The sequence below is a fragment of the Ictidomys tridecemlineatus genome, chromosome 7 (assembly GCF_052094955.1).
Source record: "Ictidomys tridecemlineatus isolate mIctTri1 chromosome 7, mIctTri1.hap1, whole genome shotgun sequence".
NCBI classification, from domain to species: Eukaryota; Metazoa; Chordata; class Mammalia; order Rodentia; family Sciuridae; genus Ictidomys; species Ictidomys tridecemlineatus.
Window position 1 is genome coordinate 11,304,956 of NC_135483.1, and position 16,014 is coordinate 11,320,969.

The 16,014-nt window shown below is 44.1% G+C and overlaps 1 protein-coding gene across 5 annotated transcripts in view; it reads left to right on the forward strand.

Moving 5' to 3' along the window:
- Cyrib (CYFIP related Rac1 interactor B) overlaps positions 1-16,014 on the forward strand; it is a 118,906-nt gene that overhangs the window by 3,031 nt on the left and 99,861 nt on the right. For 4 of the 5 annotated variants that reach the window (XM_040293663.2, XM_040293664.2, XM_021724178.3 and 1 more), the window contains one exon: positions 1,389-1,441. Coding sequence is in view for 1 of the 5 variants with exons in the window: in XM_078016717.1 (XP_077872843.1) it covers positions 9,669-9,731 (63 nt within the window). In the remaining 4 variants the exon portion in view is untranslated. Of the gene's footprint in view, positions 1-1,388; positions 1,442-9,653; positions 9,732-16,014 lie in introns of those variants that run through there. The other variant, XM_078016717.1, reaches the window with a different exon arrangement.

A 16,014-nucleotide genomic window follows, 5' to 3' on the forward strand; every position in this document is an offset into this window, starting at 1 on the left:
GTTATGTGCTTTTTCTAATTTCTAGGAGTTTGCTGAAGGCCCTAAAATTTTTCCCAAGTTAACCATTTGTCCCCATTTCCCATTTTGTCAGTCTAGTCCAAGTAGCAGAGAGAAGGAAAGCTCATCCTTACAGTGACAGGCGCGTGTCTGTAGCAAGAGGAATCAGGAGAACTGTCGTCCTGGAATGGGGCATGTGTGTGTGTGTGTGTGTGTGTGTATGTGTGTGTGTGCAAGCATGTAGCGTGACATACATGTGTGGCATGTTTGTGGTGTGTGTGCATGTGTGTTCCTGGTGATCCATGTTCGTGTGTGATGGGGTTCCTGGCATGTGTGGGATGTGTGCTACATATGAATGGCGTGTGGTGTGTGACATGTGATGTACATTACGGATATGTCCATGGCGTGTGCACCCATCTGAGGACACGGCTCGTGAGCACGGCAGGTGGCTCTTCTCTGGCCCCTGAGCCCCCGGGGTTGGGTCGGGTGGCTGCTGTTTTAAGGGAGTGTTCAACCCCCAGGACAGCAACCGCGGAAGCACTGTGCTGGCAAAGCAGCAGAGGTGGCAGAAACCACCAGCAGACGGTGGCTCCCAGGGCAGTGAGACCTGGCCCCCAACCTTTTGTGAATAGAATGAGCTGGTTAAGTGGCTTCCGGTAGCTTCAGCACCCAGTGAAAAGCAAAACGAAACTCCAGGGCCACCACACATTGAATCAAAATAGAGGCCAGGAAAAGGCCTGTGTTTCAGTCCTTCCGGTGACCGGGCTGTCCAGACTGCAGGCTTTGCCCCGCTTTCCTGGCTCAGTGTGGTGCATGCATCCAGTGGAATGTTGAACTCTGGCTTTTCTGAAAACTCTCTTTAATTCATAAACGTTTGCTGCTGCAAGAGATTTGGGGGGGGGGTGACAAAGCTGGTGTCATGTACAGGTTTGCTCTCCTTTTTCTGCAAAGTAGAAAACTAAAACAGGAAGTGATTCAGGGGCACAAAGGCTGAGCTTTCTGCTGGGACCAGGACATGCTGCTGCAGTCTCCAGTTCCAGTGTCTTTCCCTCAGAATTTGTAATCTCAAAGGACAGACGGACCCCCCCTCTCTGCCTCTGGGGCAACACTGTCCTGCAGTGGTAGGAGTTTGGTTTGGGTCTCTGCTCTTGTTGTGCAACCTTTAGCAAGTTGCTTAACTTCTCTGAATCATCATTTCTTTATTTGTAATACCCATGATTGTTTTGAGTATTACATGAAACTAGTGTGAAAGAACCCCATAACAGTCTGTAAAATGCTACTTGGACTTGTTATTCCCAGTGTATCCGGTTTAGGGAAAAGGAACAGTGACCAGAACTTACTGGGAGCTGTGTGCGTTGTAACTTGTTTAATCCTCTCTAACTCTTTTACAGGAGAAGGCACTGAGGCCCGGAGTTGGAATCATTCGTTCAAGGTTACCACGTTGGTAAGTAACAGAGTTGGGGTGTGACTGTGGCCTTGTGGCCTCCAAGCCTGGGCTCTCCATCACTTCACCCAGGAGGAGTTCAGGCGGTGGGTGGCTGTGGCCTGGGGGTGGGTGTGAGTTCAGCAGCAGCGAGAGCCTGTGCCTCTTCAAGTCAGAACCCACACCTTCTTCCATTTGCTCTGTGGATCTCTCTTGTGATTATCAGATCCGATTTTTATTCTAAATAACTATAATTCTGGAGGGAAGGTGACATTTCCAGCCTTCCTGTTGTCCATATTGAGAGTAGTAGGTCAGACTTATGCATTTTTTCTGGATATAGGCTCTGTGCTAAGCACTATTCAGGAACTGAGCCTAAGAGTAGCCCAACACAGTTGAGGTTCCAAGAAGGAAAGTCCCTTGCCCAAGGTCACTGTGTTAGGACAGGGTAGAGCCTGTCTTCAGCCACTGTGGTCTTGTCACACCGTCGGCCCTTGTGGAAGACCACAGGGCTCCATGAGCCTCTCTTGGAGCCTGGGTGCCCTCTGCCTGACGGGCACTTCTGGCCTGTCTCTTCTTTTCTGGCCTAGTCTCCTCACTGCCCTCCATGTGGCCTGCTGGCCTTGGGTGAGACTTCACCATAGAATGGAGACGCTTGACCGAAAGCCTGGTGGCACTCTGCTAGGGCATGCGACTTGGATTTGAGTGGAGCTATACATCCTGTAGAGCGCGCGGAACTTAATCACACAGCTTGAGGAATTTTTAATGTGTTGCAGCCCTCTAGCCACCCCTAAGCCGGGGTATTCTGTATGCCCATCCTGCCAGGAAGATCCCCCATGTCCCTTGGCGGTTAATATTGCCTAAGAGATAATCATGATTCTGACTCTATCATCATAGATTCATGTTTCTAGTTTATCAAGATCCAAACATACCTGCTCGACCAAAACAAAACCAAGTACAAGTAAAAACAACGCTTTGACGGCATGGGTGACCCTGTCATTCCACCTGATGGGTGTGTCTCTTGGAGTGTGTGTGAATGGGGGCCACGGTCTGCTGTGGCCTGTGTTCATCTCTCTTCCCGCGGTTATTTGAGAGTGTGAGCATCTTGTGCCACCGAGTGCTTCTCATATTTATAGATGGTAATTATCCCACAACATGGCCCTAAATCTGAGCCAGCCCTTTCATATGGTGCTCAACTCAAGAAACCAAATCCTGCTGGAGGAAGAACTGGCAGCATTGGGCCTCTTGAGAGGTGGTTTGTCCGTCTCCAATGCAAGACCTTATTGTGGGACTTTCAGGAGGATTTTGGACTCTTTAATTTTCATATTTAGACCCTAATCCTCGAACTAGATGCAGTTTTAATGCAGACAAAACTCAAGTGTGGGTAAGTATTTATATTGGATTTGGTGACTTAGAACCCTTCTGGGAAATGGGGGACCAAGCTGATTTACATGAATCTTTCCTGGTACAAATGCACAGTTGATGAAGATATAAGAATTCTATCCAGGGGAGCTTAAGAAAAAAGAAAATCCACTAGTGTCAAAAAATGAAGAGAGAAATGGAAGCCCAGTGGTGGCATGTGGGCCAAAGCTGTGACCATTCCTGGGGCTTTTACATCCAGGTTGAGGCCCACAAGTCTGGAGGCTGAGGTCTTAATACCCAGTGGGTCTAGAGATGAGTTCTGGGCTCAAGGTATAATTAAATGCTCCGGAGCCTTGAAGGTCTCATCTCTTCATGATAAGACTCTAGAAAAATTCCACTGACTGGAAATTTACCTTGAGTTGAAAAATGTCAGCAATGAGAAGTTAAAAACCTGGCACTGAACCATATGTAGTTGTAGAATATGTGTGGATATTTGTATATGGATATGTGTGTGTGTGTGTGTGTGTGTGTGTGTGTGTGTGTGTGTGTATGAACCCAGGAACTTACACTTGCACCTGCTAGGTGAATACCCTACCACTGAACTAAATCTTCAGCCCTTTTTATTTTATTTTATTTTGAGACAGAGCCTTGATATGTTCTCCAGGCTGACCTTGAACTTACGATTTTCTTGCCTCCTCCCAAGTCACTGAGATTACAGGTGTGCATCACCACACCTGGTGTGGAACCTGTATCTTTATTACTTATAAGTTATGAGATCCTTCTACCTGAGCAGTTAACCCTAGTAAGTGGTCTAATACTATAGAAGCCCCTAAAACCAACACAAAATCACTCCATAGGTATATTTGAATAATCTATACCCAATGGAACTCCCACAGGAAAAACTAACTTTTCTGAAGATGAGTCTACAATTGAAAACTAAAAATTAGGAAACCAAACATTCCAACTTGGAAATATTAGAACATTCTAAGAGAGACTATAAAGTAGTATATTTAAAATAATTAAGGAAAAACAGTGAACTGGTGTGGTGGTACACGCCTGTAATCCTAGCTTCTCAGGAAACGGAGGCAGGAGATCACAGTTTGATGCCAGCCTTGGCATTTAGCGAGACTCTGTCTCAAAATTTAAAAAATAAAAAGGATTGGGATGTAATTCAGTGGTAGAGCTCTTGCCTTGCATACATGAGACCATGGGTTTGATCCCCAGCAATGCCAAAAAAATAAAAAAGGAATAATGATACCAAAGAGGGAAAGAGTTGTGAAAAAAAGAATATTAGAAAAGAAACCAAATTGAAGTGAGAAATAATATAATTAAAATCTAACCAAAGTTCAGTGAAAGACTAGACATAGCTAAAGAGAGAATTAGTAAACTGGAAGGTAATATTAACTTTTATTAAGTATATAGGGGCTGGGGATGTGGCTCAAGCAGTAGCACGCTCGCCTGGCATGCGTGCGGCCCGGGTTCGATCCTCAGCACCACATACCAACAAAGATGTTGTGTCCGCCGAGAACTAAAAAATAAATATTAAAAAATTCTCTCTCTCTATCTCTCTCTCCTCTCTCACTCTCTCTTTAAAAAAAAAAAAAAGTATATAGTATGTGCCAGATACCATTCTGCATACTTTACTCAATCCTCAGTACAAAATTATGAGGAGGCAGTGTCATTATCATCTGTTTTATAGATGAGGAAATTACGGCACTTGCCCAAGATAAGTGATAGAGCTGGACTGTTTAATGTAGCCTTGAGCCTGCGCTTGCAATCGCTACACCACAAGAAATCAGCAGGAAATCAGCAGTAAATAATAAAGAGATGGAAATATGAAAGGATAGGAAAAAAGCACAGAAGATACTACTTAAGTCTATATACAGGGACTGACGGAGAGGTAGTATAGAAAACACAGGGCTTAGATGGCCTTTGAGATTTCTTCTTGTCATTAGATTTTAAGAATTTGTAATGAGGTGGGGTGCGGGGGGTCACTGGGATTACGACTCATTGATAGAGAACTTACCTAGCACATGTGAGGCACTGGGTTTGATCTTCAGCACCACATAAAAATAAGTAAATAAAGGTATTGTGTCCATCTACAACTAAAACATATTTTTTTAAAAAAAGGAATTTGTAACCAGGTCAGCATCAAAGGCAGAATACCCAGTGAAGGATGGTATAGCCTCAGTTTCCCCTGTAGTATGCATTGATCTGCTGGTAAATATTCAAAGCAGACTCTCTGGGGAAAAAGTCCTGATCAGTAGCAGTTGCTGATTCCTGTGGTGTCCATACTTCCACAAGAAGATGTACCCTCTGACCCTGCAGTTCTATATCAAGGATCGTATGACCTTATGTCTTATGATTTTTCTTAGTTATCACGCGTGTGAAGGTGAGTGTGATGTTTATTCATCATCTGGAAGAGTGAGACTCTGGGAGCAACTTAAGTAGACATCAGTAGAGAACTGACTAAATGTATATCATTAAAGTAGAATGCTGTGCTACTGTTCAAAGTAGTTAGTGTCCTATATGTGAAGAACGAATGGTTTCCAGGATATGCACTTAAGCAAAAAAAAAAAAAAAAAAAAAGTCAGTGTATAGCTGATGGGGTGGCTAAGGCAGGAGGATTGCAAGTGTGCCCTAAGTAACTTAGTGAGACTCTGACTCAAAAATAAAAAAATAAAATGGGCTGGGAATATGGCTCAGTGGTAAAGTGCCTGTGGGTTCAATTCCCAGTTTAAAAACAAAACAAAAGTCAATGTATAGAAAAGGATGTGTGGTATGCGGTCATATGTGCAAAAAGAGGGGTATAAGTGCTTTTACACACCTCACCCCACACAGACACAGACACATGGTTGATTATGCCTAGACTATAGATGGAAAGAGACTTACAAAAGAAAGAAAGGTGTTTGGGGGACCTCACACTTCCTAGAGAAAGGTTAGGGGATTATGGACTGAGATGGACAGAAGTCTTTTGACTATACATCTTTTTTTTGGTGGGGGGACATTTATTTTCCCAGTACTGGGGGCTTGAACCCAAGGCTTGGCACATTTTATTTTGGAAGTTTTTGTTTTTGTTTTTGTTTTGTGTGTGTGTGTGTGTGTGTGTGTGTGTGAGTGTTTTAAAGCATATAGTAGTTTCTGAATTAAAACTAAATTGGTTGAAATTGCTTGTTTGGGGGTCTTTACCATGAAAGCCCTTCCTTCTTTAGAGGGGGTTAGCAGGGCTTCTTGGTGGAGCCTCTAACCCACAATGGGAAACCGGCATTTAGTGAGCTGGGGCCAAGCCCCAGGCACATCCCTGTGCTGTCTGGCTTAATCTTCAGTCGCCCAAAGGGCTGTAGGTCTCTTGGTTGCCTGGCTGATGAGCAATAATGGTGAACTTCATTTTCAAGGAGATGGCAAGAAAGTAGTTATGCAAGGTCCTGGGATGTGAGCAGAGGAAGTGCAGTTCCAGAATGTCCTGGGGGAGTTTCAGAAGCAAAGGTGATGCGGCTGTGTGGTAGGGGACCGGCAAGGCACCCGAGACAGCAGGAAACCATTTTATTTGGCTGCAGCCAGGTTCAGAGGACACCGCTTTCATTGTAATCAATTAATCCCCTGAACCCCGAGTTCAGGTAGTTTCAGAACTTTATACCCTGCATGTAAGGAGAGGGGCTCAGAAGTTCACAGTCTGAAGAAGTTCACATAAAAGCAGCTTTTCCTTTCACTGTTCCGGGCAAGTTAACCCTTCAAGGGCAACACCTGAGAAGGGGGGAGCTGCTTCTCCCCTTTCTTTCCTCCCCCTGCCAGCCCTTACCAGGGGGCCCAATTGGTAACTTCTTTTATCTTAGAAATATAGACATCTCTGTGAAGCCCCAGCTCAAGGCCAGAGGCCTTGTTAAAGGTTCTGACTTTTTTTATTTTTTTAATCAATTTTTGCACTTGCAAACATACTTCTACAAATGACTATACTGGATAATGTTTGTGAAAATCCAGTGAAGGGGCGTCCAGCACCTGGAGTGCTGATTTCTTCCCAGCCAGTGGCCAAGTAATAGAGCCACAGGAAAACAGGAAGTTTACCTGCATTGAACTCTTCTGTAGAGACTCTTTGGCTGATCGTCCTAAAATCAGTTATGGTGAAGATTTCTGGAGAAGTTTGGTTAAGATTTTCTGTGGGGGGAGGGGTGCCACTACAGCTGCCGTTAGCAATCTGAGGCTTCCAGAAGGCAAGCCTCCCTACCTCCTGCCACTGGTCTTGGCACCTCCCCTGGAGCCACAGGCAAGGATTCTGTCACTATTAATTCTTCCAACTGTAAGATTCTTTGCTCTGGAAAGTTGGAGCTCTTTCTGGAACAAATGAACCCTCCAGTGTGTTTAGAAAACAAGAAGCAAGGAGAATGTGTCCTGCAGTGTCCCCCTTTTCTGACTTAGTTTTTAATCTTCCCAGTTCTGTTGAGGATGCATCATCAAAGTTCCCAGAGACAATTAACTTCCATTCACTGAAAAAGAGTGACCTTTAGGACTTTTCCAGAGCAAATAGATGTTCCCAGAAGAGCTTGTATTGTTGCTGTTGTTGTCCACGGTAGGCCACATGCCCAGCCACCACCAGGTGTTTTCTAGAACACAGGTCTCCTCCTGCCCTCTGTCCTGTTGTCATTTGGACATAAACTCAGGAAGTGGGTCATTCATCTTGAAGGGCTGTTTTTATGATGCTGCTCTAGTTTGATCACCATAGTCCAAGTGAGCAGGAAAATGGGAAAGACTCGAATCAGCCTCACAGAAGCTGAGGGGTCTGTTACTGGTGTCGTGTCATCTGTAACAATCCCATGAAGTTCTCCAAAGTGAGGGTCGTTTGACCCCCTTAGCTGGTCTCCAGACAGTTATTTTGTGCTGAAGTTTCATTGCCCTTCTGCCGCAGGGGATGCCGTGGTCTTAGTTCACTGGAAGGTGAATGTGAATCTGCCGTGGTATCTGACTCCCCCAGATTCTGTCTTGGGCGTCTGAGCCATGGTGGAGAGTGTGCCCTGGGAAGCCTTCCCTCATGCCCCTTCCTGTGCTCCCACTACACTCTGTGGATTTTAATTGGAGTGATTACTCCACTGGCCTCCCATGCTGCCAGTGCTGTGTGGCTGTCTCTGTATCAGACAGCTAGGGCCTGGGAGGCTGGTGGGGCTTATCTGGCCTCATCTGTGGGTAGCCAGTGTGGAGCATGTCACAGCCCTTTAGGTTTCATGAGTCAGGATTCTTTCCATCTCCAAACAGAACCCCAACCCCGAACTGGTTTCTGTAGAAGAGGAATTTTGTTGGTTTATTTAATTGAAAAAATCTAGAGATGGAATTTAAGGCATGGAAAACCCAAGGCTTAAACAGTTATTACTAAGCTTTACACAGTTTTTCACCAGCTCTCAGTGCTGCCTAGATTTCGTTTTTGGATTGTGGTATAAGATGGCTGTTAGCAATTCCAGCAGTTCCACTTTCTCAATAGTTCAACCCAAGTCTCAGATTCGAGTGTCGCTATTTTTGATTGGTCTTTTTTGGGTAACATGCACATCCCTGAACCAATCCCTGTGGTGAGATGGAGGCAATTCTCTGACTGGCCTTCTTGGATCAATTGTCTACCCCTTGAAGAAGCTAGGCTGGGATCTACACGTCCTGGGGCACAAGGACTGAGAAAGGGGAGCTGGGTGTAACCCAAGCCAGTCCAGGAACCATTTGTGAATGGTGGGTAGGCAAAAGAAAGGAGGTCCAATAGAGTAGGTTTTTAATCAGTGTTTACTCGATGAATGAATTAACAGATGAATGAGCAACCGGGAGCTTGCTGCTGATTCTGTGAGCTGGTTACACAATACTCCGAGTGGGGTTTTAACAGATGGAGCCTTTACAGAGAGGAGAGAGAGAAGGGAGCCCTGAAATCAAGTCATTAAATTAGTGGAAATATTTAGCAAGAAGCAGGAGACGGATATGTGGTAGCTGATTCCAGATGTCTGAAGGGCCTTCATAGAGAAGGAACGTTTGCCATTTTCCTACTTCATGACAGAGGCGCTGGTTAGAGACTTTAATGTTATCACCTCACTTTTATTTTTATTAGACAATCAATTCATGTTGAGTGTAGAAAATCCAAAAAATGCCCAAGAAAGAGAAAAATGAAACTTTTACCACCTAGGGCTAATTGCTATGAATATTTTGATATGTAGGCTTCCAATCTTTCTTCTCTAGAGTTGCATTTTCAAACATTCTTATTTAATTGTGTGTGTGGTGCTGGGGATTGAACACTTGGCCTTGTGTACCAACTGAGCTATATCCCCAACCCTCTTACTCCATTTTGATAATTGTGTTTATCAGAGGAAAAAAAAAAACTGTGGCTCAGAGAATTTAGGAATTCGCCTGAGGTCCAAGACCTAGGCACTGATGGGGTTAGAATTCAGTCCGGTCTGCCTGGGGCTCGGAGCCCTCTCCCTTTCTAGTCTGTGATTGAACTGCTGCACAGCCAGGAGGCTACTCAATATCAGGGTTTCCCTCGAGTTCTGTTCTAAGAATCTTGGTTTTATCACTGGTTGTATGCCCACTCACTCACCTTCATTGGTTTACTCAGGACTTTTCACTGGGTGCTTTCTGGGTGCCAGGTGACAGCCTCTTTTGCCTTTTGATTTTGTTATCAGACGCCCTTCTTTTATGGCTTTATGGCAGCCCTACAGGAAGGAGCTACCATCTCTCCCCAGAGACACGGAACAATATTTCTGAGCTTCGCTATGATTGGACCATCTCAGGGCATGTGTCTGTCCCTCGACCAATGATGGTGAACGATGGGGTAGCGCTGATTGGTTTAGATCATTCAGGATCTCCCTCCAGACCAGGAGGTGAAGTTGTCCTGACTGGGGGATACTGGTTGATGTGGGGAAGGGAGTAGATGTTGACAGAGGCTGGGACAATCTCTCGGTGGTGGTTGGACGTGCTGGGACCAGCAAACAAGGTAAAGCGTTTTCTCTTTTCATAGGACACTCACCTTCTTAGTGCACGAAGGTCACATTCCTGGAAGGCTAGGCACTTTCCTGTATTTGCACACTTAGTTCTTAGAGCATCCCTGTCAAGTAGATGGCTGTTTCCATTTGACAGGGGAGGAAACAAGTTCTCTCCAGCTTCCTAGGAGCAGCCCCGCTCCTAGGAAGCTGGAGAGAGGTGTCTCTGGGATGGTTGTTGGGGAAGTAGATTGTTAATAGAGATCCCGAAAAGATTTGTCTAATGACTTCCGTGATAAGCAGGACCTTGGGAATAGTTACTGCTTTTCATTTTAAGATTTTTACTAGGGAAATCCTGCCTGCTCGTTTTCTTTAACCAACTATGGATGGGAGGAAGACTCCTCTCTCAGGTTTAGGTAGGCAACGGGTAATTGAATGAGCTTCTAAGAAAAGCAGAACCATTGTCAGCAAACAATGCTCACAAGAGATGGTTGCATCAGATACTTTTATAAAAATGGCTTCTCTCTCCTTTTGACTTTTCTGCCCGAGGCTGCCATTAGCTTTTAAGGCAGTAGAGTAACTATTATGTAATTATATATAGCGCTTCTTTCCCTTGGGCCCAAGTTAGCTTGTGCCTTCGAAAAACAGATTACCTTTTTTTTTTTTTCCCCTTGCAAAGAGTTTACATAAAGCTAGTCTGATTCTTAAATTAAAATGCTAAAATGAGGACAAACAAGCTGGGTTTTCTGGTTTTCTCCAGACTCTGCAGAGACATAAAATCCCACAGGGCAGATAGATGGTTTGCTGAAAGTTGTGTGCTGGTGGCAGAATGTGCTGCGCTGCCACTGCGCCTGCATCCAGCACATGTGGCCTGCACTTCCTCTGTCAGGTGAAAGGGTGCTCCTCCGTTCACAGCCCCCTGACCTCACTGGCTTCTCTCCCAGAAAACACAGTTTCTCCCTGGAAGAGATTAAACAGAGAAGGGGAAATCCAAATGATGGCTGGGACCAGTTGACAAATAAACTTTTCAGCTCAGATGCTATGATTTTTGAGTTCTTCTGTTTTTCATTTTTTTTAGATTATTACTAATGATAATTAATTTACCTATCCAAATTTTATTAAGTTGTCTACTATGCTTTGGGTCTTAGAGAGTTGGGCAAAGTGTAGTCTTCTTCAATAGTAGCCTCTAGTTGCCCTCCTCTAACCAAATTTCACCCCTGTTTGTTCACATCAGCATAATTTTGAGGTTCTGATTTACTCCAGGCCTGGCAAACTTCTTCAACTGGACCTAGGAAAGGTATGAAGTAAAAAAGTAAATAGCTGGGCGTGGAGGCACAGGCCTGTTATACCAGCTATCTGGGAGTCTGAGACAGGAGGATCACAAGTTGGAGGCCAGCCTCTGCAACTTAGTGAGACTGGGTCTCAACAAATAAAAAGGACTGAGGGTGTAGCTCAGTGATACAGTATCCCTAGTTTCAATCTCTAGTACCCCCTCCCCCCAAATAATACAAGAAAGGCCTGAGGGCTAAAATCTATTTTTAAATGGCAGTTAAAGACTGGAAAGTTAGGGTTGCTGGGCTCATTGTGACCCTCGAGTATCACAATAGCAAAATTTTGCTTATCCTAACTGATGTAACCACTGCTGCCATAGAGGGAACAAGATTCATGGAACCTGGGAAAGGTCATTGGAGGTGTTTGTGGCCGGGAGAATATGTTGCTTCATTGTCTATGGCAGTAGTTCCCAAATTGTCTGCAGATTAGAATCACCTAGTGATATTTAAAAATTCCCAAGACCACACACTAATGAATTAATTCACAAAATTCTGGGAATGGGGTGGAGACAAGCATTAGTTGTCTTTAAGTGTTTCAGCTGATTCACGATTCAGAAACCACTGTCACATGAGAGATATAATAGTATCATTATTATTTGAAGAGGAGTGGGATAATGGTAGTGAGAGTGGCTGCTGCCTCTGTGCTATGAAGTGTCATGACTGTTTTACAAATAGTCTCAGATCGAGTCTTTACTGTGCTTTGTAGGTAGATGGAGAGGAAAAGAAGGGGCCATACCTTTCACATGTCAGCACGGAGCTGGCTGGCTCGGATTGCCAGGTAAAGACCAGAAAGAGGAGGTTGCTGGGCTTATCATGTTGACCCTAGAGGGACCACTATGTTAATCCTTAGGCTGAGATTTAGGTGTCTTTGTTACCATAGCATAACCTGTCGCATCCTGATGGCTGCAACCATCCATTTAAGAACCACAGCAGATTCAGGAGTCAGCATATTTTGTGAAGTTATAAATTGAGGGTGAGTTTATTTTGCTTTGTGGCTTGGAAAGAGAAAAGAGTGGATGTAGTAAACCAGGCTATTAATCTTGGGTTGGTGGATTCAGCCATCAAAACCACTGTGCATGTGTCTCAAAGAATCAGTTTAAATGAATTAATGAATTATTGCCTGTGTTTTTGTAGCACTTTTCTCAATGGATACAGTGCTATGCAAACCTCACAGCATGGCTAGTATGGTGGGCACCCCAGGAGGATTGCAGAGGGTAAATGGGACTGCAGCAAGTTACCATGAGGTGGAAGGAGAAACTAAGTTACGTTGAAATGCTTATTCAACAGCATAGAGGTCTCTGACCTGTAGCTCCATGTGTAGGTAGGGGCTTGGCAGAAAGCCAGGAGTGCTAGGGAAGGTGTTCCTAGCAGAGCAAACAGCTTGGGCAAAGACACACTAGCAGCGAGTTGTATTTACAGGAACTCTGTAAGCAGTTAGTATCACTGCAGGTGACACCATTCCCCACTGCTGTGGGTGCCTGGGGGAACCTGGGTAATGTGCAGGTCTACTTGTTTGTTTGTTTTCCCCTCCTGTAGCACACATAGCTTCTCACTATTTTTTTTAGTGATGGGAGAGAGTTGTGTGTAATGAAGACTAAATAAGGGTCCTAATTGAGTTTCATGTCCCCCTTTTACCCTGAAAAATAACACTGGCCATTCTGAATGTTGCACATTGCTTATTCGTAGAGTTTCCACAGGACTCCATTGATACCCCAGTGGCCCAGACTGACCTTTGGAAATGAGTTCAGCAGTTTTCTGACAGTGTTGTAGATGTGAACTCCTGGGGGCTTCCCTTTGGGCTCAGGGTCCAGGCCTGGGGATTGATTGTGCTCTTGCAAACTCCTCTGGGCTCTTGAAGAAGGTTAAGCACTCTCTGGTTTTGTGTGGGTAAAAGATTGGATCGAAGGTGAATTTTGAGATTTCTTCCATTTCTAAAATTAGGTGATTCATTCAGAAATTCTGACGCAGGCACTCAGATATACAAATGGCCTTTTGTATAAAAATGTTAAATAAATACTGAAATGGGCACCACAGATCTTCTCTGTAGTCCATGGGTTGAGCAATACAAGACCTTGGGGAAGGTGACCCTTTTCTTAAACCTGTGCTTTGCCATGAAGTCACTCCAGGACTTTAGGGTGGAAGCTACCCAAACCAGTTCAGCTTCTTAACTTGGTACATACTGCGGCATCTACTGCCTTTTTGTTCAAACCTTATGCAATATCTTTCCTTTCTCACTTCAAAAAGTCACTGTGAGAATCTAAGCTCTTTACACTTTCAGCTCATGTTGGACTTATCCCCATTGTTCTGTCTGAAGCTCTGTATTTCAAATACTAGGTCGCAGAACTAGCAACTTTATCATATAGACTACTTTTGAGGGGTTGTGGCTTATCTGATTCTCTGGTTGCAGGGCTGTAGCCATATTGGAATTCAGAGTTGGGTTAAAGCCCTAGGACTGGGCTAACTCAGGAGCAGTGGACAGATGCCATCTCCTTAACTGGCTGCAGCTGTGTACTGAGTGCATGCCTCATGTCAGTTACTGTGCTAGGCTCAGTGCTTGCACTGGGGAATAGAGACAAAACAGCATGGCCTTTGCCCTGGAGGAGCTCTCCGTGTTCAAGGGACTGCACAGATAACCATTAATGACCGTGGTGATGTGTGCTGTAAACAAGAAGCTCTGAGGTACTCGTGGCAGGGCATCTGACCTGGTTTGCTGGACTTGACAAAGAGTCCAGGCAGGCGGGTGGGGGCTGTTAAGAGCAGCATGTGATACCAAGAGCAGAGTGGGGACAGAGGAAAGGGTCAAGATTTAGCCCACAAACAGCCTGAGTGTCCCTGTGATGTGGTGAGAGGCAGGACAAGGTTTTCCTCGGACATCTTATTACCATCCAGTCTCCTCTTTCCTCCCAAAGTAGGAAGGAACATCCTACTTCCCCATGTGACAAAGGACAGAATGATTGACTAATTGGGTAATGATGTTGGTGGCACATCAGGTAGCCTTAGTATGTGGCCAAGATGCATTTTTCTTGCATCTAGAGCAATAGAAGACTCTGGGCCCATGGCACATGCCTATAATCCCAGTAACTCTGGAGACTGAGGCTGGAGGATTACAGTTCTAGGCCAGCCTCAGCAACTTAGTGAGACCCTCAACAACTTGAGACCCTGTCACACAATAAGAAAATGAAAGACTGGAGATGGAGGTCAGTGGTAAAGCAGCCCTGGGCTCAATCCCCAGGAGACACACACACACACACACACACACACACACACACACGCGCGCGCAAACTTTGGACTGGTGAGAACAGTAACATGTACCAGCCCGGAATGCCCCTTTGTTCTCAAGCTCACCAAAGCATCTATTGATTGAAGCAGCTAATGGGGAAATTTATATCCACCTGGGAATAGTTTAATAGCTATTAGCTTATAATTCAAAGTTCAAGGTAAGCTGGCTTTTTCTTATTGACATGATATTACCTAGTCTTCTTTCTGCCCCTCTGATTCTGTTGACATTAATGTAGTAACAGCCACCAGCCATGGTCTTCTTTCTTTGAGTGCCTCCTGTCCTTCTTTATGTTCTTCATCTCCTTTGGCTACTTCTGATGCTTTTCTTCTTCTTGTTTATTTTTTTGTTTGGTTGGTTTTTTTGGTATCAGGGATTCAACCCAATGCACAACCCCAGCCTCATTTTTACTTTTTATTTTGAGACAGGGTCTCACTAAGTTGCTCAGGACCTCGCTAAGGTGCTGAATCTGGCCTTGAACTTGTGATCTCCCTGCCCCAGCCTCCTGAGTTGCTGCATGGAGGTGTGCTTCATCACACCCAGTGCTTCTTGCCCTCTTTTCCTTTTCTCCTGTCTAAACTCTTCCCTTTCCAATCACCATTTTTTTGAACAACAAATTGCTCAAAACATTAGAAAAGAATATATTTCTTTTATGCTTTCACCCTATTATCATTGAGTTTTAACTTCTTGGATCCTTTCTGCCGTTTGCCCATATGAATATGTATTGTAAATGGATGCTACTCTGTTCTACAGACGGTTTTGTACTTTGCTCTTTTAATGTAATATTCACACTTTTTCAATTGATAGATGTTAACTGGGCTCCTGCTATGCACCGGGCTTTGTTTTAGGGGTTAGGAACGCATCACAGAACAAATCAGACTAAATCTCTGCTGTCGTGAACCTAGGTCTGGAGAGAGATGGTGAATAATACACGCTATGTTGAGAGGGGATAATTTATGGAAAAAGTCTTCGTTAGTACAGAGTAGGATTAATGAAGATTGGTAATGTTGATTTATAAGAAATTACATTTCTTCATCTTTCTACCTTTTCCCTATATACTTACATGTTATCCTTAATGTCAGTAATTATAATTTATTTAAAACCTTAGGACTAGGGGCTGGGGATGTGGCTCAAGCGGTAGCGCGCTTGCCTAGCATGCGTGCGGCCCGGGTTCGATCCTCAGCAGCACCACATACCAACAAAGATGTTGTGTCCGCCAAGAACTAAGAAAAATAAATAAATAAATGTTAAAATTCTCTCTCTGTCCCCCTCTGTCTCTCACTCTCTCTTTAAAAAAAAAAAAAAAAAAAAAAAAAACCTTAGGACTATACAACTTTAAATCTGGAGAGAACTTCTGAGTTACTGGGCAGAAACCCTTCATTTCTGAGACAAGGAAACAGAACAGAGAAAAGAAATGACTTGCTCGAAATCTCATAGCCCCTTGATAATAAAGCAGGGTCTTTAAAATTAAAAATAGTCATTAAACAAAGTTTTTCAGAACACTACTATGCTCTTTCCCCGCTGTGGGAATTTTAATTTGTTTCTGGTTTCTGTTGTAAATAATGCTGTAATGAACAACTTTATAAACACCATCTTAGTGAAAGTAGCAAATTCATTAATAAAAATAATAGAAAAGACTAATATTTATTGAGTACATTTCATCTGCCAGGAACTATGCTTAGTGCTTTC